General features: G+C 44.9%; 1 protein-coding gene across 2 annotated transcripts; it reads right to left on the bottom strand.

Annotated features, from left to right (window-relative positions):
- LOC119649791 (protein Star) lies at positions 1–26,452 on the bottom strand. 2 transcript variants are annotated; one of them, XM_038052099.1, is made up of 5 exons: positions 26,080–26,452; positions 15,073–15,456; positions 14,489–14,916; positions 14,248–14,421; positions 1–470 (listed from the first exon to the last, which is right to left on the bottom strand). In XM_038052099.1, exons 2-5 carry the CDS (start codon positions 15,407–15,409, stop codon positions 279–281), a joined length of 1,131 nt encoding a protein of 376 aa, XP_037908027.1. In that variant the 5' UTR covers positions 15,410–15,456; positions 26,080–26,452; the 3' UTR covers positions 1–278. The 2 variants fall into 2 exon arrangements, with proteins under 2 accessions (XP_037908027.1, XP_037908034.1); XM_038052106.1 differs by lacking the exon at positions 26,080–26,452 and adding an exon at positions 15,519–15,651.

Genomic DNA, 26,452 nt, shown 5'->3' with positions numbered 1-26,452 from the left:
TCCGGGATTTTTCCGAACTATCATTTTCACCCTGAGGTGTATCAGTTTGCCGTAACTCATCGACTACCGTCTATCTCACAATGCCGTTAAAACTACAATGTAAATCTAAAAGCTAACATAAAAATGGTGCATCATCCAGCAAATACGCTGTTCTGTTTTAATGGCAATTAAGTCTATTATATAATCCTAAGAGCATTCTGCAAATCTCAATCAGAAATTCAAAGAAGAAACTAGAGAACGACTACCTAAATTGTAAATTGTCTTTTTTTTTCATTAATTCAGTTCAGACTTTCTCTATGAACTTTGCGGAAAATATAATTTGTTCCAAATTTTCTTTGATATTTGTAGAATTTACCAAACAATAACTTAGTAATGCTTTGTAAATATGTCTTAGTATTTTCCTGACTTTCAGTTAGATGTATAGATATCACTTCAATGTTGACCGCGTCGAATGGTAATGTTTGCAGGATCTGAAATTAAAGCGTCAGAACACGATATTAATGGATAATCATAATTAAAAAAACGAATTTTGGAATAAAGGTAAATTACTTAAAACATTGAGTGGGATCCTCTTTATCAAATTGTTGTAGAATGCATTTACGAATGTAAGAAAGGAAAATAACATGACTCCAACTCTCTCTAAAATCATATTACTCACAATTTACTATACTGTAACGGGGGAAACACTGAGTTCATCGATGGGGAACCTTAGTCTAGATTCAGATTCACCACTTATTTAATTGCGACGCCAGCTGATAAAGTTAAAGTCTTACCTACGCGTCTACGAGCAGAAAACAGCCTTCGGGCAAACCACCTTCTGACAAAACAATGTCTCCGGCTAAACCGCATTCGGGCAAAACTCCTCGAGCAAAACCAACTTCGAGCAGCAAACTGCCTCCATAACCCCTGAACGCCCTGCGACAATGTTAAAAGGGATGAATTATCTGCAGCGACGGCGCTCCTCTATCGATCCCAATTCCTCAGGCCAAAGGTCAGCGACAACGAATAAGACTTCATTTGCAGCCAAGGCTATCTAAGCTGGTACTGGATGTTGTATACCGAGACTAATCCATCCGGTTACAACACTGAGCAGTGCAAACAACTTAGAAGAAAACTGCTCCTAACTGCTAGGACCGCATTATCGCAAGGCATCAAGCTGTGTGGTCAAAGGGTAATATAGGTCCCAGGGTGAAACGCGGATTGGTACCCACGATGGAGCATAAAACCTGGGAAATGCCTGCTGAACCAACACCAACAGCTCTACTACCAAACCCTATCTCCACCTCCACGTGGTGACCGCTGGGAGCTCTTTCTTAACGAAAAGCTGCAGACGGAGAAGGATGAAGGCGAGTCTCCCGCGCCTAAAAACGGGACAAATTGTACCAACTGGTCCTCCAGGTTGATGGTTGGGTAGGGCTGACAACCCTACACGGAAAACAACTTGTTACGAAGCCACAACAGGAGCCTCGGACAGGACGGATTTTAAAACGACGGACCCGGCAACGAACACGGAATAAAGATTTGCGCATTTTCTCATGGAACGTGCGCTCCCTGTACAGAGATGAAGCTGACCAGCAGCTAGCCGATACCCTGCCCCAATATAGGGCTGATATAACAGCGTTGCAAGAGATGCACCATATATTATAGCGGTCATCCAGTAAACCATGTGCTCGGAGTAGGTTCCTTAGTCAGCCAAAAAATGAAACCTGCTGTTATCGGCTTTGAAAACATAAGCGAACGGCTATGCACTCTGCGCTTGCGAGGCAAGTTTAGAAATATAAGCCTCATAAATGTTCACGACCCTACAGAGGAGACTGCAGAGTCGGAGAAGGATACCTTCTACGAGGCAGTAGAACGAACCCTCGAAGCCTGTCCCAGATATGATATCAAAATCATACTTGGCGATTTTAACAGCCAAGTAGGGAAGGAGCCCGTATTCAGGCGATACGTTGGCTCCCATAGCTTACACAAAAAACAAATGATAACGGACTGCGGACTATTCAATTAGCAGGGTTACACGAAATGGTTGTTGGAAGTACCTGGTTTGCGAGGAAAGCGGTCCACAAACATACGTGGGCCTCTACAGACGGGACCACTTTCAACCAAATTGACCACGTGTTGATCGAACGCCGCCACCTCTCAGCCTTGATGAATATCAGAACATATAGGGGGGCCAATATAGACTCGGATCACTATCTCGTTGGCATGGTGCTCCGAGCTCGAATAACAATACCACCTAGAATCCCCTCTGACAATCAGGTGAGAGTGAACACTGAAGCCATCCACAACACAACCCTCCGCGACACCTATAAGAGCGAAATTGATGCCACAATAACCGCAGTCAACAGAGGACCTGGAGATGAAGCATCAACAAATGATCTTCACAATCACCTGAAGAACGTTATCATGGATACGGCCACAAACATACTTGGCCCCAGCCGCAAAAGGAGTCGGAACGGCTGATTTGACGATGAATGTAAGCTAGCAACGGAACGGAAGAATGCCGCATACCGAGTAATGTTGCATTCTCAAAGAACGCGGGCACGCGCAGAGACTTATCACGAACTCCGTCGAGCGGAGAAGCGACTTCACAGACGAAAGAAGGAAGCCTGGGAGAACCAACAAGTCTGTGAACTAGAAAAGTACAGGGAGCAACCGCATCAGGCACGCAAGTTTTACCAACAAGTCAGCAGGATGAAACCTTATACACCTCGATGCTCATCCTGCCGAGACAAAGAGGAAAATCTGATTTCCGGCAGAATGGGCATATTAAAGCGATGGGTTGAGTACTTTGATGAGCTACTGAACAACCAGAACATCGGCGAGTTGGAGGTCCCGCCAACTGAAGACGACGGACAAATACTGCCAACACCAAGTTTAGGAGAAACAGTCCGTGCAATTCATCGGTTAAAAAATCATAAGTCGCCAGGAGACGATGGAATTACAGCCGAATTGGTTAAATATGGAGGCGACCAGTTAGGTTCATCAACTTGTGCTCAAGGTATGGGACAGCGAATCAATGCCTGACGATTGGCAACGAGGCATTATCTGTCTCATACATAAAAAGGGAGATATCACACAGTGCAGCAATTATAGAGGTATCACGTTGCTGAGTACCATCTATAAGATATTCTCCACTATCTTGCTAGGCCGGATAGCCCCATACGCCCAGAACATCATTGGCCCATACCAAAGAGGCTTCACTCCAGGCAAATCAGCAACAGATCAGATTTTCTCTCTGCGGCAGGCGATGGAAAAACTGTTGGAATATGGACAAGAGTTGCACCATCTGTTCATCGACTTTAAAGCCGCCTTTGATAGCATAGCCAGGGTAAAACTGTGCACGGCCATGAGAGAATTCGATATCCCGACGAAATTAATAAGACTGACTAGGCTGACCCTGACCAATGTGCGAGGCCAGATAAAAGCAGCAGGATCACCCTCAAGACCATTCGACATCAACAACGGTCTACGACAAGGGGATGCGCTATCATGCGTCCTCTTTAACCTGGCCCTCGAGAAAGTGATCCGTGATGCTGAGGTGAATGCAAGAGGTACGATCCTCTTCAAGTCCACCCAACTACTAGCCTATGCTGACCATATCGACATCATGGGAAGAACCACCCGAGACGTACAAACTGCCTTCATCCAGATCGAGCAGGCGGCGATTGGCGCGAGATCTTGGGCTGCACATCAATGAAGGCGAGACAAAATATATGGTGGCAACGTCAGCACCGAAGACGAATCAACCAACAACATCAAACCGCACTGGTCAAACACAAACACGAAGAAGAATAAGGATAGGAGAATACAACTTTGAGACCGTTGACAATTTCTCCTATCTAGGGTCGAAAATCACAACCGATAACAGCTACGATGATGAAATCCGCGCACGGTTGTTGTCAGCCAACAGAGCCTATTTCAGCTTACAAAGACTGTTCCGCTCAAAACGTCTCACCATAGGGTCAAAGCTCTTACTGTACAAGACTATGATCTTGCCAGTCCTCATGTATTCCTCGGAAACTTGGGTTCTTAGCAAAAAAATTGCGAACTCTTGGCCGCGTTCGAGAGAAGAATCCTCCGAAGAATTTTTGGCCCCCTACATGAGGACGGACGATTCCGTAGCCTACACAATGACGAAATCTATGAGCGATACCATGACCGTCCGGTTGTGGATAAAATCCGGCTCAATAGGTTACGGTGGGCGGGTCACTTAATCCGTATGGATGAGGATGATCCAGCCCAGAAAGTCTATAAGGGCAATATCTATGGTAGAAAAAGAAGACGAGGCAGACCCTGCCTAAGATGGAGCAATGGCGTAGGCCAGGACGCCAGACAGCTTTTAGGGATATCGAATTGGTGGACCTCGGCGCAAAACCGGGATGTCTAGAGTTCCTTATTAAGGCAGGCCTAGACCGGATACCGGTTGTTGCGCCGTTGATGATGATGACATACACGAATGTCTCAAATCCAAAATATATCATAGTGTCGTTCGCCATGTTACCCCCTATGATCTTGAGTGTTGTTCGACTAACAAAGACGATGAATGACACCTCGTGATAATGGAGATGAAGACTGTGCTGGATCAGTGGCGTAACACGCTATGATCACATCCGAAATGAGGTCACTAGCAATCGATATGCATCCTTCGGGGAAAATACTGCGAGAAGGGCCTTCGATAATATGACGATATAATTCGTGCTGATGAGAACTAAGATTGGCCCTGCATCGAAGTCAACAGAAAACATATGTAGCATGTCCTTTGTCGCGTCCATTTGATACCATTTAATACTATGCGATATTCCGCACGCTTTAAGGACCTGATTCAATTGGATTATCGCGTCAACGATTATTCCTAACAATTGGTAATCATTATAATAATCGTTGGCGCAACAATCCATATTGGATCGGGGCCTTCAAGTGTGTTAGAGCACTTCATTCAAGACCGTAACGGTACACTACCGTACACTGTAGGAGACCATGCATGCTGGTGCATTGCGTTCGCCCGAGATGATTTGACTCAGATACTCATTTGCAACTGAGTCGACCGGTATCCGACATCCAGTCACGATAATAAATCCTTCTGCTACCAATGAGACTTGAACTGAGACCTTCCGCTACGATAGCCCAGCGCTCTAACCACTAGAGCTATCCGGACAATTAGTAGCTTCCCCCTAAACCAAAAATCCATTTTCATTTTAATGAATTTTGTTTGTACATAATAGGATTTTACGAATATTATAATAGCAAGCGAATATTGAACGGACAAAATCTACGTTGTCCTTTTACTTGCACCAAGAATAAATAGTATACATAGCCACAAGTTCTGTCAGTCGATGCGTATAGCGAGAAATGTTAGGCTGCCAAAACTGGTGACACTGCGCACGGAAAGTACCTAACCATACCCCACTTCCGTCAAATTTTCAGGTTCCGAAGGTCAGTAAGGCATGAACGACAACACGATGAAGTTCGGTAATTACAAAAAAAGAATCGGGATTATTGCGTTGCACAAATGTGGGAATACGCCGAAAAAGATTCATAGCTTGTTAAAAAAGCTACCGGTAAACGATTGATTCGTTTTTAGGACATTAGCTCGATACCGCGAAATTGCTGATGTGGTTGACAGACCGCGGGAGGGGTGCCCGCGCTCTGTGCGTCACCCGACTGTCGTGCATGCGGTGCATGAACGTGTTCGTCGCAATCCTCTTCGCAAGCAGAAACGAATGTCGGGGGAAATGGGAGTTTCAACTCGAAATGTGAGTCGTATTTTACGAGAACATCTCAGTCTCGGTGCGTACCGGCAGTGCGACAGCGATATGTTAACGCGAAAACCCTTCTGCCCTTCTGCAACGATTTCCCGGTAAAAAAAAAATATTGCTAAATTATATTTTCCATCGGGGAAAAATTCAACCGATAAAATGATCGAGGATATACTCACAATAGTTATGAAGCCAAAGAAAATGATCCGCGAGTCCAACGTCGTCACCATCCGACTTCTGTCATGGTATGGTGGGGCCTCTCATATCACGGAGTAATTGTTATTCATTTCTGCGAGACCGGCGTCAAAACCACTGCGAGCGTGTACGAAAAGATGTTAGAGGATGTAGTAGAGCCATTGAGTGAATCTCTATTCGCTGGAAAGCCGTGGTGCTTCCAGCAGGACTCGGCCCCCGCCCACAAAGTCAAGATAATTCAGCAGTGGTTAGCGGCGCATGTTCCTGACTTCATAACCTCGGATGAATGGCTCAGGCAGCAAAGATTTAAATCCTCTGGACTACAGCCTTTGGGCTAACTTACACCGATTTTGAGAGTTTGAAGGCCAGCACTTCATACCGATCGCTGCATGGCCATGAACTCGAAAAGTACAGGGACCAACTGCCCCAAGCGCGCATGTTTTACCAACAAGTCAGCAGGATGAAATCTTACACACCTCGATGTTCATCCTGCCGAGACAAAGAGGGAAATCTGATTTCCGACAGAATGGGCATATTGGAACGATCGGTTGGGTACTGACGATAACTAAAGACGACGGACAAATGCTGCCACCACCAAGCATAGAAGAAAGTCCGTGCAATCGACCGGCTTAAAAACCATAAGTCGCCAGGAGCTGATGGAATTACAGCCGAATTGGTTAAATATGGAGGCGATCAACTACGCCAAGTGGTTCACCAACTAATGCTCAAAGTGTGACTGGCAACGAAGCATTATCTGTCTCATACATAAAAAGGGGGATAACACGCAGTGCAGCAATTATAGAGATATAATGTCGCTGAGTACCATCTATAAGCTATTCTCCACTGTCTTGCTAGGCCGGATAGCCCCATACGCCAAGAGCATCATTGGCCCATACCAAAGAAGCACATTAATGAAGGCAAGACGAAGTACATAGTGACAACGTCAGCGCCAAAACCAAGCAACTAACAACCTCAAATCGCAGTGGTCAAAGGGGAAGTATAAAGATAGTAGACTAAACTTGGAGACCGTTGATAATTTCTCCTATCTAGGGTCCAAAATCACAACCGATAACAGCTACGATGATGAAATCCGCGCACGATTGTTGGAAGCCAACAGAGCCTATTTCAGCCAACACAAACTGTTCCGCTCAAAACGTCTCACCATAGGGTCAAAGCTCTTACTGTACAAGACTATTGTCTTGCCAGTCGGTACGTATTCCTCGGAGACTTGAGTTCTTAGCAAGAATTTTTGGCCCCCTACATGATGATAGCCTACATAACCACGAAATCGATGATCGTTAGGTTGTGAATAAAATCCGGCTCACTAGGTTACGGTGGGCGGGTCACTTAATCCGTATGGATAAGGATGATCCCGCCCGGAAAGTCTGTAAGGGCAATATCTAGTAGAAAAAGATGACGAGACAGACCCTTTTATGGATATCGTGTCCACTGTCAAAATTCCGACGGACTCGGACTCGTAGTTTTATTTTGACCGCGTATAAAAGCGGGTGTTTCCGCGGATTTTAGAAAAATTGAAAAAGAGCAATATCGGTCGGTTATTCGGTTCATGGTTTTGGAAACGAAATCGCCTAGCGAAATCAAAAAGCGATTGGATTCTGTGTACGGTGACTCTTTTCCTGCGATGTCGACCGTAAAAAAATTGATTTAACAAGTTGCAACGTGGTCGCTCCTCGGTTTTTGATGAGCCACGCCCAGGTGTCCCGCAAACGGCTACCACGGAGGATAACGTGACAAAAATCACGTATTGACAGACCGCCGATTGAAAGGGCGCGAGATAGCTGAGACAATAGGCATCTCCAAAGACAGTTGAATCATATCCTGCATGAAATTTTGTGCATGAGAAATCTTCCGGCGCGATGGATGTCGCATTTGTTCACTCCGGACAACAAGCGCAACCGTGAAACCACTTTGACGCTGTTTAAGCGCAATCCGAATCAGTTTCTGCGTCGTTTCATGACCCCCTGGGTCCCCTGGTACACCAGAGACCAAGGCGTCGTGGAAACAGTGGACTTCATCCGGCGAATGTGCTCCGAAGAAGGCAAAGATTGCCCTATCGACCGTTTTCTGGGATTCACAACGTGTAATCCAAATCGACAACCTGTAGAACATCTAAAGAGTCACAGATTTCTGCTAAGCCGAATTATTGGGCCAATTCGACGCCAAATTGCAAACAAAAACCCCATGTGGCGAAGAAAAAAGTGCTATTCCACCATGACAACGCACCTACGCTACCCCATCCACCGTGTTTTCCAGATTTAGCCCCGTGCGATTTCTTTTTGTTTTCAAACCTTTAAAAGCACTCTCCGGCAGAAATTTGAGTCGAATGGGAAGGCCATCGCCGACACGAAGGTGTTATTTTGCAGACCTCAAGAAAACTTATTTTTCAGACGAATTAAGCAAATTGGAGCATCAGATATTTGTTCGTGAGCAGCGTAACGATGAGTCTGAGTGTAATTACGCGGTTTTTCTAGCGATTAAATTACTTGAAATAATAAAAACTTACGTTTTCTCTTCGCTAGTGTTAATTTATTGGTCTTGCAAATACCAATATTTCGGAAACCACTTGTTGGCACTGATGAAGGGAACAAGTGTTTCCCGAAGTCAGCAAGTTTTTATTATTTCAAGTAACGATGAAGTTCGGCAAGTACGAGAAACGTGTGGATATTGTTGCCTAATTCGAGTGTGAACAGATGGCCAAAGAGATTCGTAAAACGCTTGAACCGCTATCCATAAGTGAACGATTCGTATACCAGAAGTTACTACGGTACAGAGAAACAGATGACAACGAAGATCAGCCGAAAGAGGGGCGTCCGAGATGTGTACGACAGTCTAATGTTGTGCAGGCTGCTCGTGCAAATGTTTATCGGAATTCGCTTCGCAAACAAAACCGTTTAGCAAGTGAACTGAACGTCTCCATGCGTACCATGAGTCGTATTTTACGTGATGAGTTCCACTAAGGTACCTACAGATGCTGTGAAGGCCATTTACTTACGCCTAAATTAAAGGAAATCCGTGTTCAGCGATGCAAAAAACTGATAAAACAATTCGCAAAAAATGAGCATCATCTTTTTTAAGGATGAAAAAATCTTTTCTATCGACGAAAAATTTAATCGCCAAAATGATCGGGTGTATGGAAGGTCATGTCATGAGGCTAAGGTTCGAGCAACAGTACTTCAACGATGGTGTGGTGGGGAGTTTCCTACCACGGCGTGACGAACATTCATTTTTTTGAAACCGATATCGGGACCAACTCAGCGGTTTATGAACAAATGTTAGAGATCGTAGTTGAGCCTGTGAATGAAAGCTTGTTCGGGGGTAATGATTGGTGCTTTCAGCAGGATTCTGTGCCAGCCCACAAGGCCATGAAAGTTTGAAATTGGTTATCGATAAACGTGCTAGATTTCATAGCGTCGACTGACTGCGCTTCTGAAAGCCCAAATTGGATCCATTGGATTATTCTCTGTGGAATAAGCTTGAAGAAGTCGCCTGTCGTCGTCGGCACTGCAATTTGGTAACTTTGAAACCAATATAGTGAAAGCCGTGCGTGAAATACCGCTGAAAACAGTTCGTGCAATAATCGATGAGTGGCCCAAGCGTCTGAAGTTTTGTGTAAAGAACCATGGCGATCATTTCCGATGTACTAGAAACAGTAGTCCTTTAAGGCGTATTTAAATGCCCTCGTTAACAGCTATCATGACGCCATGTTAATTAATAGTTAACACGATAGCAAAAATGATCTGAGCAACTTGTTCAAAAATGGAACGATCGCCTCATGTAACAAGGTCTCAGATTGAATTTAAACAAAACTGAATTTTTGACGACCGATCCCCATGAAACAGGCACAATCACTGTCAGCGGCAGTGATCTGCCCAGAACTGAGCGATATAAATACCTCGAGTCAACGCTATCAGCCAATCGAGAGCTGCGTTATGAAATTGCTTCACGCATTAACGCAACCTGGATGAAGTGGCGTTCCACAACTGGTGTCCTTTGTGATCGACGTATCAACGAACGTCTCAAATCTAAAATTTATCGCAATGTTGTCCGTCCAGTCGCTCTCTATGGTTCTGAGTGTTGGCCGACCATAAAAGACAATGAACGGCGTCTTGCGGTAATGGAGACGAAGATGCTACGTTGGACTAGTGGCGTCACACATTTAGATCACATCCGAAATGAGGATATCCGCGATCGTTATGGGGTTGCACCGATCGTGGAAAAGTTGCGAGAGAGGCGTCTTCGATGGTATGGTCACGCAATTCGTGCAAACGAGAATTCACTTGCCAAGATTAGTCTGAACATATCGAAGTCGATGGTAAACGAACAAAAGGCAGACCTAAGCAACGCTGGATGGGGATTTGAAAGCCTCGAGATTGCACCCAGATCAGGCATTCGATAGAGCCAAATGGCGAAGCCGATCACGACGAGCCGACCCCGCTTGTGAACGGGACAAAGGCTGAAGAAAAAGAAGATGTGTAGTCTGCTATGGACATTATTTTCAATAGAAACACTTTCCGGTTTTCAAATTTTCAAATTTCAGCCAATTTGCTGAAATTGTATTTACATACCCAACACGATGAAAACTATAGATATTGTAGACCGTCGAACCGTTTGATTAAATTACGATCGTATTATATATTTTTCAGCTCGACTGTCCAAAATGTTAAGCAATGTGAATGTTTTAATTATTGAAACTTTGAAGTAAAGACGTTATGACTATGCAGTCGACACGACAGTTTCAAAAGTAGATCCATTTTTATGCATTAAAAAATTCCAGTTTTATAAATTTAACTATGGTATCGTTCTGAAATCTCGAAACTGATATTACACGGTTACAATCTCTTAATATAAAAATTTCTTATCATTTCTTTGCTTGTATTAGCAATAAGCTGGGCGATTCTTTTGTTGATTGCTTTCCAAAGTTGGATCATCGTGTGACGGCACATTGGAGGTATGAACCAGAACAGTATTGTCGTATGGCATGAGACCGGCGCGTAGGCTTCCGCTCTTCGCGATTGGAGCGCCGGCGCGTGCAGACGCAATTTTTAAGTAAAGAAAAATTTGTTTTCTTTTGACTTCTCTACATTCATTATACGCAATCAACATAGCCTGGGACTTACGAATTGGCTAGAGGAGGCTTATGACAGCTACTTTGTGGCGAGTGCAGACGATTCCGTGCACGAATATTTCTTTTTGGAAGCGAGCACCAAGTTGGGATATCTCTGGGTCCCGTAAGCAGCCTCTGAATCCTCGCTTTTTATTTATCACAGTTCAGTCGTGTGATTTCATCATTCATTAAGTTAAGCAGTCAACATTTCAAGTTAATATTTTAACGTTGTATCTCTTCTATTGTGTCTAAACGATTTCCCTGCAGTGGTCTTTTGATTTGCGGGAATATCCGGAAGAAAAATGATGCTGAATCAGACAAATATGGTGGTTGTGGGATAATAATAATAATAATAATCGTTGGCACAACAATCCATGTTGGATCAGGGCCTTGAAGTGTGTTAGAGCACTTCATTCAAGACCGTAACGGTACACTAGGAGGCAATGTGGTCAGCATTGCGCTCGCCCGAGATTATTACCCTGATTTGACTCAGGTACTCATTGTGGGATGGTATGCATTAAATTTTGTCGATAAAATCACGAAGCAAGCGTGCTCTTTTTCTACCAAATTGAATTGTTTTGGCACTAGCTGAGGCCTTATACGTTTCAGACCCAAAAAATCTCACAAAATGATATTTACAAATCCTTACGAAATACTGACAGCATCAATAATTCGACGATTGACAAGCACAAGTTCTTCAATTTTCTTGACTTGTTGGTTGATGGTCGTCCGAAACCTTTTTCGATACTTTCATAACCTTCTTTGAACTAGTTATTCCACTTGTAAACACTCCTTTCTGACATAGCATAATCTCCGAAAGCTTTCTGCATCATCCTGGCTCATCTAACTGTAGCAGCGCAATACGTTCGCTTAAGCCCGCCATCCACGTACAGTTCGACCTGTCAATTACGCCGGAAGAGCCCGCAATGCCCCGCCCATCAATTAAACCACCAGCACCATCCACTAACCGGAAAGCGCAACATCATTAGTTCAACTCTGGTCGTGGAAGGCGTTGAGATGCAAATTTAAGATAATTTTGTGCGTGAGCATTTATCAAAAATGGGTTTAGTGGTAAAGATGCCTATAAAATTCTTGCTCACAGCCTAAACAAACATGTCTGGCCGGTTAGTCAAATCATTTTTCATTCGATCACCGGTCGCTGAACAGTCAAAACGAACGAACGAAAAATATATACTTAATCTCGCATTGCATTGGAACAAAGTGGAAACTTTTGAAAGTTATCATTCCAATAATCTTATCAATTCACTAGCATTCACCCCGGAAAGTTTCTTAAAAAAAATAAGCATTTTTGGAATTATTAATGATTTTGGCCCAGAATACGTTATACAGTAGACGCTCGAAATAACGATCACTCGAAATAGTGAACAATTCTAAATCGCTAGCTGTTCTAATCTGTGAAAGCGGCTGGACGTCAGTCGTGTCACGAAAAAAATGCGATATAACACATCGTTCAATAAGTCCCGGGACTAGCGTAGAGATGGCGCTAATAATGCCATTTATATACCAAGGTTCAGAAGTACCAACCTTCAAATAAGATGTGTCAAAATTTGATGTAATTCGAAACATAACCAAGAAAGCTATAGTGGTTAAAGTGTCGCTACCTTTGCAATCGTGAAAAAAATGTACCAAAACGAGTTTCGTGTGTTGATAAAACATTGTTTTCTAATGGGGAAAAAACACTGTTCAAGCTCAGCAATGGGTTGAAAAACGTTATCCGGACTCTACTCCGTCGAAAACAACCACTTGTCGGTGGTATGCTGACTTGAAATGTGGTCGTGCTGATACAAATGATGCGGAACGTTCGGGTCGGCCAAATGAGCAGTAACTCCCGAAAACACCAAGCAAATATTGAAAATCGTGATGGCTGACCACAAAATGAAAGTGCGCGAGATAGCTAAGATGGTGAACATATCAACTGGTAGTGCATTTACTATTTTGCACTAAAAATTGGCTATGAAAAAGATTTTTTCCAAATGGGTGCCGCGTTTGCTCACAATGGAACAAAAGCAACAGCGTATCAATGATTCGGAGAGCTGTTTGGCACTGTTTACTCGCAATAAACAGGATTTTTTGCGTCGATATGTGACAGTGAACGAAACATGGATTCACCATTTCACTCCGGAGTCAAGTCGGCAGTCAGCTGAATGGCGTACGACCGGTGAAAGCCGCCCGAAGCGTCCAAAAACACAACAGTCGGCCGGCAAAGTGATGGCGTTCGTATTCTGGGATGCGAATGGTATAATTTTCATCGACTACCTCGAAAAAGGAAAAACCATCAATAGCGACTACTCCATGGTCTTATTGGATCGTTTGAAGGCCGAAATAGCCAAAAAACGCCCACACATGAAGAAGAAGAAAGTCATCTTTCATCAAGACAACGCACCGTGCCACAAGTCAATCAAAACGATGACCAAATTCAACGAATTAGGCTTTCAACTGCTTCCTCATCCCCATACTCGCCGGATCTGGCCCCCAGCGACTACTGGCTCTTTGCGGATCTCAAAAAGATGCTCCAGGGAAAAAGATTTGGCTCAAATGAGGAGGTGATCGCAGCTACTGAGGCTCATTTTGAGTCAAAAGACAAATCGTTCTACAAACATAGCATTGAAAAGTTAGAGAAGCGTTGGAATGATTATATTACACTTGAAGGAGATTATGTTGATGAATAATAAAGAATTTTGCCGATAAAATGTTGTTTTCATAGTTAGTCCCGGGACTTATTGAACGATGTGTTACTATCAACTTTCTTTAAGAAGCTAACAGAATCATTCGTGAGGGATACGGAGAATCTCTTCTGTCCTACTTACAAGTTTCGAGGTGGTTAAAGGTCTTCAAAGGGGGAGGGAAAGAGATTCGCGACGACCAACGCTCTGGGTTCGCTGGGTACATCTGCGACGGCTACCCGAAGCGCAGTACCACTTCGCCTTACAATCTTCGACCCCCTAAGCAGACGTTGCTTTCTGGTCGACACGGGCGCTGAGGTGTCGGTTCTCCCTATGCGCTCTTTCTTCAACTGTTCTAAACCAGATTGAGGCGCAACCCAATTATTAATGAAAAGCCATAACATAGCTAGTAACACAATATTCAGGAAATAAATCGTATTATCTCCATAATTTTAATTTTTTTTTTAAATATCTAAATATTTACCTGCAATTCATGACCACCGCATCCTAGGCTCAACAAATCAAAATTTGTTCGATTCACGGCCAACATCAGTGAATACAATGGAAAACATTTCACCCGTGAATTAAACCAGGAACTTTCTTCATCGAGTAAACTATTAATTCGAACTTCAGCATCTTCGTCATTATGAAGCGTTACCTGCAAGCATTTGTTTGTATTGAAACGGGCTCTGCCAAAACAGTTGAAATTAATTTCCATTCTTTACCTCCTTGGGGTAACCACTTGTTGATACGCATGCATGCACCACTTGTACTTTAGGCCGATGAACATTCTGTTTACGATATGTGAAATACCGTCTTGGTTCCGGCTCGATTATAAGGCCGCCCCAATTCAAAGTCTCCGCTAGCCATGGTGCAGTCATACTTTCGCTCGTTGCCCCTGTCAGGGATTGTATGAATACACCATTGGTTTTGTCTCCAACTAAATTCGCTATGTAGTGCGCCATTTCTGGTGTTAGCTCATGATGCTCCGTGAAATTCAAATGTTCTATTGGAGCATTCTTTAAAAAGTTCATTGGATATTTTTTCATGTGGAAGTCACGGATAAACGCTACAAGCGTCGGGTCATCCTGAGCCACGCCAACTAATTCATAGTCTCGAGACATGTTTAACTTGAATTGTTGGTGACGAATCTCTGAAATGATGGAATCAATTATCATTCTTACAAGTAACACATTCAATTAGTCATTATGCAACTGTCTTTCGATAGAGATACATCATAAACGCCGCTATTATTTATGACAACCGTTCAAAAACAACACAAAGAAAGAGCGTTATAGAGTGCGCTTACCTGTAGTGTCCATGTAAACAATAAGAATACTAATTACTGTTGCAAAAGACAGCACGCACAAAGCAATCGGCAGTAGCTGTCGGAAAGGTGAGGGTCCCCCATAACGAGGATCTATCTTTGCTGTGTCTGATGATTTACATGATTTTTTGGTAGAAGGCAACTTGGACGTTGCCGACTTTGTGTTTGTCGATGTCGTCATCTCATTGATACTTCGTTTATCTTCAGCATTTGTTTTTGTTGTCGCCTTAAGGCAAGGTAAATGTGACGACAATTTCGTTTGCTTTGAAAGTTTCGATGTAGCCGTTTGAGTCGAAGGATTCGTTGAATCACCCGTCATTTTGTCTGTGGCATTTCACATTCACTTAGCGCCATTTGTTTATATGTCTGAAAATAGAAATTCATGATTTTACTTCACATTAACCAATTTATTCGATTATGTAAAACACTTGTACAAGCTTCAATGCTTCAACATTCTCTCTGCATCACGTACGATTGGAATGATTTGCAAAAATGACAATATAGCGCACAATTGTGTATCATTCACTTGTACTTGTTGACAACATTCAATTCAGCCCCAAACTAAGGCAATCTACGCATCATTCGTTTGTACAGAGCTACTCAATTAAGAACACTCCACAATGATGCAAGTTCATCTAACGAGCTCAATTTCCTAATATGCTGGATGACTATTCATCAATTAGTGTTTTCAAGAAAGCAGAAAAAACTCGTGAAACTCATGAAATCGTCATAATATAGCTAGTGTTTGTATATGGCTATATCCTTGTAATAGATTGGCCTTTTTGATATCACGTTTGGTGTTGCTACAATTGTGGGGACTATATCTCTGTCATTTGATAGGGAATCCAAAGACAGAAAGAAATGAGAATCTCAAATTGTTGAAAAACTACTTCGATGAGCTTAGTTTCATTGTTACAGAAGAAATTTATTGTCAGATGAAAAGCTGAGTAGTCGTATTGGAATAGTAGAAAATCTATGTGAAGATTCCCTTATCGGGATTAGCTAACTCCACCATACTATCAACATAGTATGCTGGTCCCAAGCCCAGATAAAGGAGGAGGGTTTGAGGCAACGTACTCTGTACTATCCTCAGTAAATGTATACAATGTCGTTAGAAACAAGATGATCCGATTAAGTCACGAGCCTCGGAAAAATGCTAGGGGGTCCACCTCAGTCGACGCGGCAGGACGGGCCCCGGTCCTGTTGAGAAATAGGCAAGGGTTCTTGACGCATGGACGGCCTCAGGACTTAAAGAAGTTAGTCCGAACAGAACAAATACGTGTCTGCATGTTAATGTTGGCACCCTAACCGAAAAGACAGAGGAACTCGCAAGAGCCCTTCGGAAAAAGCGCATTGATATCTACCCTCTGCAAGAAACCCGATGGTCTGGTGCCAAAGCTGCGACATTGAACGCGAACGCGGTAAAAAGTCTATAAAATTCTCTATTTTGGTAGTCCCCACACTCAATGCAGTGTTGACATTGCCATCTCAGAATCCGCAACAGAAGTGGAAAAACCAGGATAGCTGGGTGGTCCACTGAAGCTTTCGATGAAAAATATTCCCTGCCGGTTTTAGGAGGAGTTCAAGACCCGAAGGGAATGGCGCTGGAATAAGTGAACCAGCTATGTCAGCGGATAAATGAAGCATGCGACTATACAATGCCGCGACGGAAGTTCCACCACAGTAAGAGACGCAACTACTAGTGGAACCCAGAAATTGCGCTGTTGTGAGCATCGAGCATACGCGGAGGATTTGCCAACGGAGAGAGAAGCCAAAACATCGGCAGTCGGAGAAAGAGTACCGCGATCTTCGAAGTAGCCTTAAGAAGGCTATACTGGAAAGTAAGCAGAATTGCTACAAGCAGTTATGCCTTGAAACAAATACGAACCCGTGAGGTGTTGCGTACAAGATTGAAACGAACAAGATTCGTGAGCAAAAACCAATCCCAGTGACGTGTCCGCAAGTCTTGTTCAAAAAAATTGCAGTGGACCTCAGCCAACGGTTCAGCAGGACGTCGTCATATCCACGGGCTGGCCGCGGAGGAATTAAAAGGAATTGGTGGACGATTTGGAGATAATAAGGCCCCGGGATTGGATCGAATTCCGTACAAAACCCTGAAGTTGACAGCTAAAATCAAGCTCGCATGGCTTATAAGCACATTTGAATCGTGCATGGTAGAGTATTTCCCACCCAGGTGAAAAGGCAGAGGTTGTGCCACCGAATCGCCAAAAACCACCTGGTGGACCCTTTTTATATCACCCTATCTGTCTTTTAGACAGTATGGGGAATATGTTAATGAAGGTGGTATACAACAGCTGCTTCCTTTCGTCGAGCTAGTTGGTGGTCTATCGGAGCGACAGTATGGATTTCGCAGAGTACGGTTCACATTCGATGCAACAGCAACGATCGTGAACTTGGCTCGGGAGGCATCGGGTACTGGTAAGTGCTGCACGGTGGTGAAGCTAGACGTCAAGAATGCCTTTAATGCGGCCAACTGAGGTTGAACTAAAGGCACTCTACCTAAACTGGATCTCCGTGGTTAATTTGCTCGGATAATCGAGAATTACCTCTCGAACTGACTGAATGTTGTGACAAGGATCGGTACTGGGTCTTTTCTGTGGAACATAATGTATAACGGAGTCTCAGCTATCGCGTGCCAAAGGAGGCAACATTGATTAATTTTGCAGACGATCTAGCGGTGGTAGTTGTTGCGAAACATTACGCACTGGATAACACAGAGAACTAGGGAAGGATAAGTTCGGCATATGGCCCAATCGAAGTGATGATTGAATGAGTTCCAAACTGTCTCCAGACTGTCTCGAATGCGCAGCTGCACCCAAGGACCCGGAGCAGATTGAAAGATGGAGGTTAAACGATACCCTCAGTGCAGTTATCGGATCCCATGATTTCGTGGAGAAGATGCTGAGGTCGGAAGGAAATTGGAGTGCGATAAACACAACAGTAACTGCGATACAGGAAAATCTGCAAGAACTGGATCAAGCGTGGAAAAGGCGAGGACTTAGTCGTACTGGTGTAAATCAAAGCACTCCTAGCAAAGTAATACTTCACGTCCCACGGTATATGTACTGATCCTGATATACTGTCGATTAGCATCCTTGAGAAAATGATCGGAGGGCAGCATATTTTCCGTTAAATGGTAACTGCAGCTAACCAAACTCGCTCGTCATTTCACCCTTATCAGACAATTGCCGCTGGTACAGATCAAATCTGTACGGATCCTTTGTAATCATAACAACAAACATTAAATTTGGCTGCAGCAACACAAGGAGTCTTCAGGAAAAACTCTAAACATTAACCCCAATTCACCACACAGACGAATATCTGCTAGCTCTATGGCTAGCACAAATTTTCTGGAGTCCTCGAGACAACTGGAGCAACGAGCGACATCAGGCAACATTGTCTTTTAATTTTATTTCATATTCCAAGCTGTCACAATCTCGCCAGATGCCGGAATTTATCTAATACTAGCAATAAGTGCCAAGCATTTAGGCCCGGACAATCCTACCTACTTAAAAGATAAACGGGCGCTGGTGGTGATGATGGTGGTGGCCGGTGGTAGGTCAATGGGGGAATCTGTCGAGAACTCCCCGTAACATCGAGCACGTATGCAGAATGGTGTACTTCTGCATGGTTTGAACCAGACTGTGCCAAAGTCCCAGGACATCAAGGGAACGCGTGAGGGATTTAGTACAATATTATGGGAACTGCAACCACCCGCTGACGAAAAATTTCTTTGATTTCCCGAGCCAATGGCTCATAGTTCACCTTCTTTTCCACATATTTCCGTTCGATGTTGCTATTATGGGGGATAACAACATTAATTATATACGCGGAGCGACCCGTTTTGTCAACTAACAGTACGTCAGGCTGGTTATGTAGAGTATGGTGATCAGTCAGAAAATGCCGATCCCAATACATACTGTAAGCAGAACTATCAAGTATTGCTTGCGGCTCATATCGGTAAACGCCGAACCACACATTCTGCACTGGTCATTCTCCACCTGTTCTTTCATAATGAACTTTTTATAAGCTCGGGTGGTGACCACGCCGTCCTAAATGGCACACATGAACCACTCTGTCTCAACAAAAAGCTCCCCAGCACAGCCATCTGTTCGACAAATGCAAATCGACAAATTGCTGCCAATGACAATTCACGTGTTTACCGTGCATTGCTTTCAACTTCCATTAATCGATCCGCTCTTGGCCTGACTTCACCCCACTCAGAGGATTGAAAGATCGATCCTTCAAGTTAACTGGAGTCGGTCCACTGTCTGCCTTACAGACAGCCGCATGCAAGGGAATCGCCTGCACTTTGGTGTAAAAATAAGCGCCCAGCGAGTCGGCTTGGCGATGATGTTATGCCGCCACGTCAACCACGCCCCTACCTCCGATGTCACGAGGCAGATTCATCCGCTCCACGGCAGACTTTGGATGATGCATTCGGAATTTGGACATAATTGTCCGTATCCACCGCTGGACGTTTTACAGGTCGGTCTTCGTCCATGCCAATATTCCGAATGCATAAGCGAGTGAAGGGTTAATGAATACATTCAACGCGCTTATTTTATTATTCCCCGAGAGATGCGATCTCAGTGCCAACTTTACATGTTGTAGGAATTCGGACAGCAAAGCATCCTTCAGATCACCAACTCGAGCATAGATCCCTTGCAGAATTCCTAGGTACTTGTAGAAGTCTATCTCTGACAGGAACCAATCGAAGAAAACTTTGTCGTTTTCGTTATTAACAGATTCGCACCAAGTTACATGCCTGGCGTTGAGTTCACCGCCGACCAGGAAAGCGTTGAAACTGGTCACGATTTCCCAAAGTTCGGACAGAATGGGAGTGGGGAGGCGGCCCGTACCGCCCGGGAATTAGAGAGAACCGATTAGAACTCGGAGGATGCTGCCGCCCCTCACAGGTAATCTGGCCACCGCTAACAGGCAAGTGTATCCGATGGGATGGTATTTACTCTTGGTCCCGCCCTGAATAGGATAACTGCGCCTCTGCCTGGATCATTGCGGAAAGTTATGTAACCGAGGAAATGTAGTTAAACGTTAGGGGCTTCCCCAAGGCTGGTTTCGTTTAGGAGAGCGAGATTGGGGTCAGTTTCCTCAAGGAGCTTGTGAAGATGTAAATGACGATGTTTCGTCTGCACAAAAAAGCCAAGCGTTTGTGAATATTTGTCAAACCGTGTCAAACCGGCATGAGAATTCCTAGCGTAGTCAATTGAAAGTCCAAGTCACAACAGCTCTCGTAAGTTTGACCGATGTCTGATTCGGTACTTGTCCGGTTTCGGTCTCTAAGCATGCCTTTGTGAATGACAATTCCCACGTTCTCGACTCGATTGCCTCCAGGATATGAATTGATACATAACCCTTCTACCGTGGGTAAAACAGCGAACCTACACTGTGTCGTAACTAGCTAGATTAGCAGGTTCATATCTATACTCTTCATAGGGCTTGGCTATTTTGGTTAGAAACGTGGTTGTTTTGGATAAATCCAGGCTGAAATTAGGACAGTACTATCATGCACCGCGATATGGATACTGGATGGAGATTCTTCATACTACATCCTTCGTAGACTTAACTCAGTAAATTTGCGTTCAAACCATCCCATGGATCTCATGGAACGTGCGCTCCCTGTACAGACCGAATGCTACTGAGCAGCTAGCCGATACCCTGTTCCAACAGAGGGCTGATATAACAGCGTTACAAGAGATGCGATGTACAGGGACCGGTTTCCTGGAGAAGAGCCGCTACACCATATATTATAGTAGCCATCCAGTAAACCATGTGCTCGGAGTAGGTTTCTTAGTCAGCCAAAAAATGAAACCTGCTGATATCGGCTTTGAAAATATAAGCGAAAGGCTATGCACTCTGCATTTGCGAGGCAAGTTTAAAAATATAAGCCTCATAAACGTTCATGCTCCTACAGAGGAGACTGTAGAGTCGGAGAAGGATACCTTCTACGAGGCAGTTGAGCGGACCCTCGAAGCCTGTCCCAAGTATGATATAGACTCGGATAACTATCTCGTTGGCATGGTGCTCCGAGCACGAATTACAACACCACCTACAATCCCCTCTGACAATCAGGTGAGAGTGAATACTGAAGCCATCCACAACACAGCACTCCGCAACATCTATAAGAGGGAAATGGATGCCGCAATAACCACAGTCAACGGAGATTCTGGAGATGAAACATCAACAAACGATCTTCACAGCCACCTGAAGAACGTTATCATTGATACGGCCACAAAGATACTTAACTCCAGCCGCAAAAAAAGTCGGAACGGCTGGTTTGACGATGAATGTAAGCTAGCAACGGACCGGAAGAATGCCGCATACCGAGTAATGCCTCTGCGGCAAGCCATGGAAAAACTGCTGAAATATGGACAACAGTTGCACCATCTATTCATCGACTTTAAAGCCGCCTACAATAGCATAGCCAGGGTAAAACTGTACACGGCCATGAGAGAATTCGGTATCCCGACGAAATTGATAAGACTGACTAGACTGGCCCTGACCAACGTGCGAGACCAGATAAAAGCAGCAGGATCACTCTCATTCGACATCAACAACGGTCTACGACAAGAGGATGCCCTATCATGCGTCCTCTTTAACCTGGCCCTCGAGAAAGTGATCCGTGATGCCGAGGTAAATGTAAGAGGTACGATCCTCTTTAAGTCCACCCAACTACTGGCCTATGCTGACGATATCGACATCATGGGAAGAACGAACCGAGACGTACAAACTGCCTTCATCCAGATTGAGCAGGCGGCAATTGGCGCGAGATCTTGGGCTGCACGTGAAACGTGGTTGTTTTGGATAAATCCAGGCTGAAATTAGGACAGTACTATCATGCACCGCGATATGGATACTGGATGGAGATTCTTCATACTACATCCTTCGTAGACTTAACTCAGTAAATTTGCGTTCAAACCATCCCATGGATCTCATGGAACGTGCGCTCCCTGTACAGACCGAATGCTACTGAGCAGCTAGCCGATACCCTGTTCCAACAGAGGGCTGATATAACAGCGTTACAAGAGATGCGATGTACAGGGACCGGTTTCCTGGAGAAGAGCCGCTACACCATATATTATAGTAGCCATCCAGTAAACCATGTGCTCGGAGTAGGTTTCTTAGTCAGCCAAAAAATGAAACCTGCTGATATCGGCTTTGAAAATATAAGCGAAAGGCTATGCACTCTGCATTTGCGAGGCAAGTTTAAAAATATAAGCCTCATAAACGTTCATGCTCCTACAGAGGAGACTGTAGAGTCGGAGAAGGATACCTTCTACGAGGCAGTTGAGCGGACCCTCGAAGCCTGTCCCAAGTATGATATAGACTCGGATAACTATCTCGTTGGCATGGTGCTCCGAGCACGAATTACAACACCACCTACAATCCCCTCTGACAATCAGGTGAGAGTGAATACTGAAGCCATCCACAACACAGCACTCCGCAACATCTATAAGAGGGAAATGGATGCCGCAATAACCACAGTCAACGGAGATTCTGGAGATGAAACATCAACAAACGATCTTCACAGCCACCTGAAGAACGTTATCATTGATACGGCCACAAAGATACTTAACTCCAGCCGCAAAAAAAGTCGGAACGGCTGGTTTGACGATGAATGTAAGCTAGCAACGGACCGGAAGAATGCCGCATACCGAGTAATGCCTCTGCGGCAAGCCATGGAAAAACTGCTGAAATATGGACAACAGTTGCACCATCTATTCATCGACTTTAAAGCCGCCTACAATAGCATAGCCAGGGTAAAACTGTACACGGCCATGAGAGAATTCGGTATCCCGACGAAATTGATAAGACTGACTAGACTGGCCCTGACCAACGTGCGAGACCAGATAAAAGCAGCAGGATCACTCTCATTCGACATCAACAACGGTCTACGACAAGAGGATGCCCTATCATGCGTCCTCTTTAACCTGGCCCTCGAGAAAGTGATCCGTGATGCCGAGGTAAATGTAAGAGGTACGATCCTCTTTAAGTCCACCCAACTACTGGCCTATGCTGACGATATCGACATCATGGGAAGAACGAACCGAGACGTACAAACTGCCTTCATCCAGATTGAGCAGGCGGCAATTGGCGCGAGATCTTGGGCTGCACATCAATGAAGGCAAGACAAAATATATGGTGGCAACGTCAGCACCGAAAAAGAACCAGCCAAGAGCATCAAATCGCACTGGTCAAACAGGAAGAATGAGGATAGGAAAATACAACTTTAAGACCGTTGATAATTTCTCCTATCTAGGGTTGAAAATCACAACCGATAACAGTTACGATGAGGAAATCCGTGCACGGTTGTTGTCAGCCAACAGAGCCTATTGCAGCTTACAAAGACTGTTCCGCTCGAAACGTCTCATCATAGGGTCAAAGCTCTTACTGTACAAGACCATGATCTTGCCAGTCCTCATGTATTCCTCGGAAACTTGGGTTCTTAGCAAGAAAAATTGCGAACTCTTGGCTGCGTTCGAGAGAAGAATCCTCCGAAGAATTTTTGGCCCCCTACATGAGGATGGACGATTCCGTAGCCTACACAATGACGAAATCTATGAGCGATACCATGACCGTCCGGTTGTGGATAAAATCCGGCTCAATAGGTTATGGTGGGCGGGCCACTTAATCCGTATGGATGAAGATGATCCAGCTCGGAAAGTTTATAAGGGCAATATCAACGATAGAAAAAGAAGACGAGGCAGACCCTGCCTGAGATGGAGCGATGGCGTAGGTCAGGACGCCAGACAGCTTTTAAGGATATCGAATTGGTGGACCCCGGCGCAAAACCGGAGTGTCTGGGGTTCCTTATTAAGGCAGGTCTACACCGGATACCGGTTGTTGCGCCGTTGATGATGATGATTAGGAACAGCTAACTTCTAGGATACAGGGAAGTGCCGCTATTCAGGCAATTGTTGAAAAAGATGACGAGACGTTCACTGATAGCGGGCGCACACTTCGCAAGATGAAGTTAGAGCTACCGTCAGGACCCGATGATTTGTTATTGTTGGACCGGATGATTGAAAGTTCATCTTCTTCTTGGGAGATAAAGAAGGAGGCGAACGGACCGGTTCTGACTATGTTAGCCGGGCGGCTGTGTGAAAAGGGGCAAAAGTAAAACCCTTCCCAACTCAACCTTTTATCCTTGACAGCAGTGGCGACTACCGAGTTCCAGATAGGGTAGGCGGGCGACCTGGTCAGAGGGCTCCAACGAGTGCGTAGGAGAGGAGCTCAAAACAAAGGCGGCTGGTGTCTGGTGCGCTTCGGTGAAGGGCATTTATAATCCGGTCGAAAGATGGTGCACTGAAGATGGGTTAGCTGATACTGGAAGAGCTAAAGAGCTTCCAAGTACTCCTATCGACGGGTGAATAGTAGCCTCTCCTAACTAATCACGTTCGACGGGCGAAGTTTGTGCTGGAGGGTTCGCCGGGAAGGTCAAAGCTATCGGAGCCGCATCAAAACCGTGCGAAGTGGTTGGATTAGGTGGGTTACGTGTACAGGGGGACTTAGGTATGCGTATTTTGCGCAACATTTGCAGGCATGCTAGCCGAAGGTCGTAGCGGGAATGATCCAATGGCCGAAAGCAGAAGTAAGCAGTGGCTGCAGATTGGAGTTGCTCTTCCCAACTGCTTGCTGGATCGCCGCTGACGCCACTGTGTGCTGATGCAGAATCTGGGTTGCATAAGAGAACGTAGTGCCGCTACACCTGTTACAGCGGTAGGAGACAATCGAAGCAAACTTTGCAAGATTGTCGAGGAAAGTGGCGGAAATGCCAACGTCTCTTGTGCGTGAGAGGATTGTTAAGCGGGCTTTAAGCCTGTTGGCAGGCAAGTTCGAGGTTTGGAATTTTACGTTTTTATCTGGTTTTCTAATAACTAAATCCAATGCCCTTGCGAACTGCACGGGACACGGTGGATACAGAAAGTACTTGCATCGCTTCGGATTGGATCAGTCCCAAACTGTCCCCCGACTGCCTCGAATGCGCCGCAACACCCAAGGACCCGAGGCATGTTATGTTACATTGTCTGATATTCGCGAGGTTAATGGAGGTTAAACGATGCCCTCAGCGCAGACGGACGCGTCACTTAGTTGTGCTGGTGTAAACCAGAGCCCTCCTCGCGAAATAATACTTTGAAGGAAGCGCGGTGGTTTTAGTAGTTGAGAATCCCAAGCACTTCTGCAACCTGGCGCAGAATCTTTTTAAGATTTCCTCCTCCACCCAGAAAAAAGGTTAACTTGGAAATTGCAACAGAGCTGCCCCCCGCAGACACTCTATGAGGAACACTTTCCAAAGTAGTCACCTCAGTCCAGGAACTTTGATCATCCCGGTACCGGGGGTTTGCTTAGCGCACGTTGCACAAAAAGCTTTTCTGACTGCAGAATTGACAATTTGCGCTTATAATCCTAAGGTCAGGTGAAAAATAGATATCGCTGCATATAAGAAACGCATGTTCATCAATTTTGTTGCGAAGTCCGGAAAATTGCTTGCATTGACTTAAAGTTCACAAAAAATCTTCCAGAATGTCTCCACCCCGTATACCTGGACTCATCCGCAAATCCGTAGATGGGAGTGATTGGAAAGACACGCAAATATCAACAGACGAGGAAACCTTACACGAGGCATATCCTCACGAAATTCACCATTCCTTCCACATGATTGCATGCGTCTGAAGGACAATTTGCGAAAGCTGCTGACTCAGCCAACGTGCCATGAGTGACTCAGTTGACAATGTTTGACCGAGATCCGGCCACTGCCTGGGGCACTGCTTCAAGGGCAGAGCAAGGGACCGGCCAAGTACACAAGCTGCAATCCGAGGCAACTAGACTGAGACGTGACCCGAACAAAACACTCAACCCGCACTCCACGCACCAATCACTCGCACTCCACCCGCACTTGGGCATCCTCCCCAGCTCCCAAGCTAATTCCTTTTCCCGTGTACTCACCGTCAAATTGTTTGTCAAAGTCCACACCGCACACTGGTCAGTGCACTGGCGCCTTAGAAATTTCCACAGAATTCTGTGTTCTTTCCGCGGTCCCGTCAAAACGCCAGTCAGTGGTTCATCCAAGCGAGCCAACTTTCTTCCAACAATAAGGCACTCTCACTACCGGTTCTCGGACAACAATGTTTTCGTGCGTGACGCTGTGTGATTCAGGACTTCCGCTCAGCTTTCCAAACACACTTGGCTGGCATGAAATTGAGCACAAAAACAACAATCTTTCAATTAACTAAACAAAACGACGCGCCGACGACAGATCGCGTACACATTTCCTTCGCTAGGCACGAATGGGACGTTTAGTGGGGGCGAATTCGTGTCG

The sequence above is a fragment of the Hermetia illucens genome, chromosome 1, assembly GCF_905115235.1.
Source record: "Hermetia illucens chromosome 1, iHerIll2.2.curated.20191125, whole genome shotgun sequence".
NCBI lineage: Eukaryota > Metazoa > Arthropoda > Insecta > Diptera > Stratiomyidae > Hermetia > Hermetia illucens.
Note: the sequence above shows the minus strand (reverse complement) of the source record. Positions and strands in the feature narration are given on the sequence as shown.

Coding starts and splice junctions, on each gene's coding strand:
- LOC119649791 (XM_038052099.1), bottom strand. CDS start 15,409: ATGACGGGTGATTCAACGAATCCTTCGACTCAAACGGCTACATCGAAA. Junction 14,917..15,072: donor TGTTTACATGGACACTACAG/GTAAGCGCACTC, acceptor CCATCATTTCAG/AGATTCGTCACCAACAATTC. Junction 14,422..14,488: donor CAAGTGGTTACCCCAAGGAG/GTAAAGAATGGA, acceptor AAATGCTTGCAG/GTAACGCTTCATAATGACGA.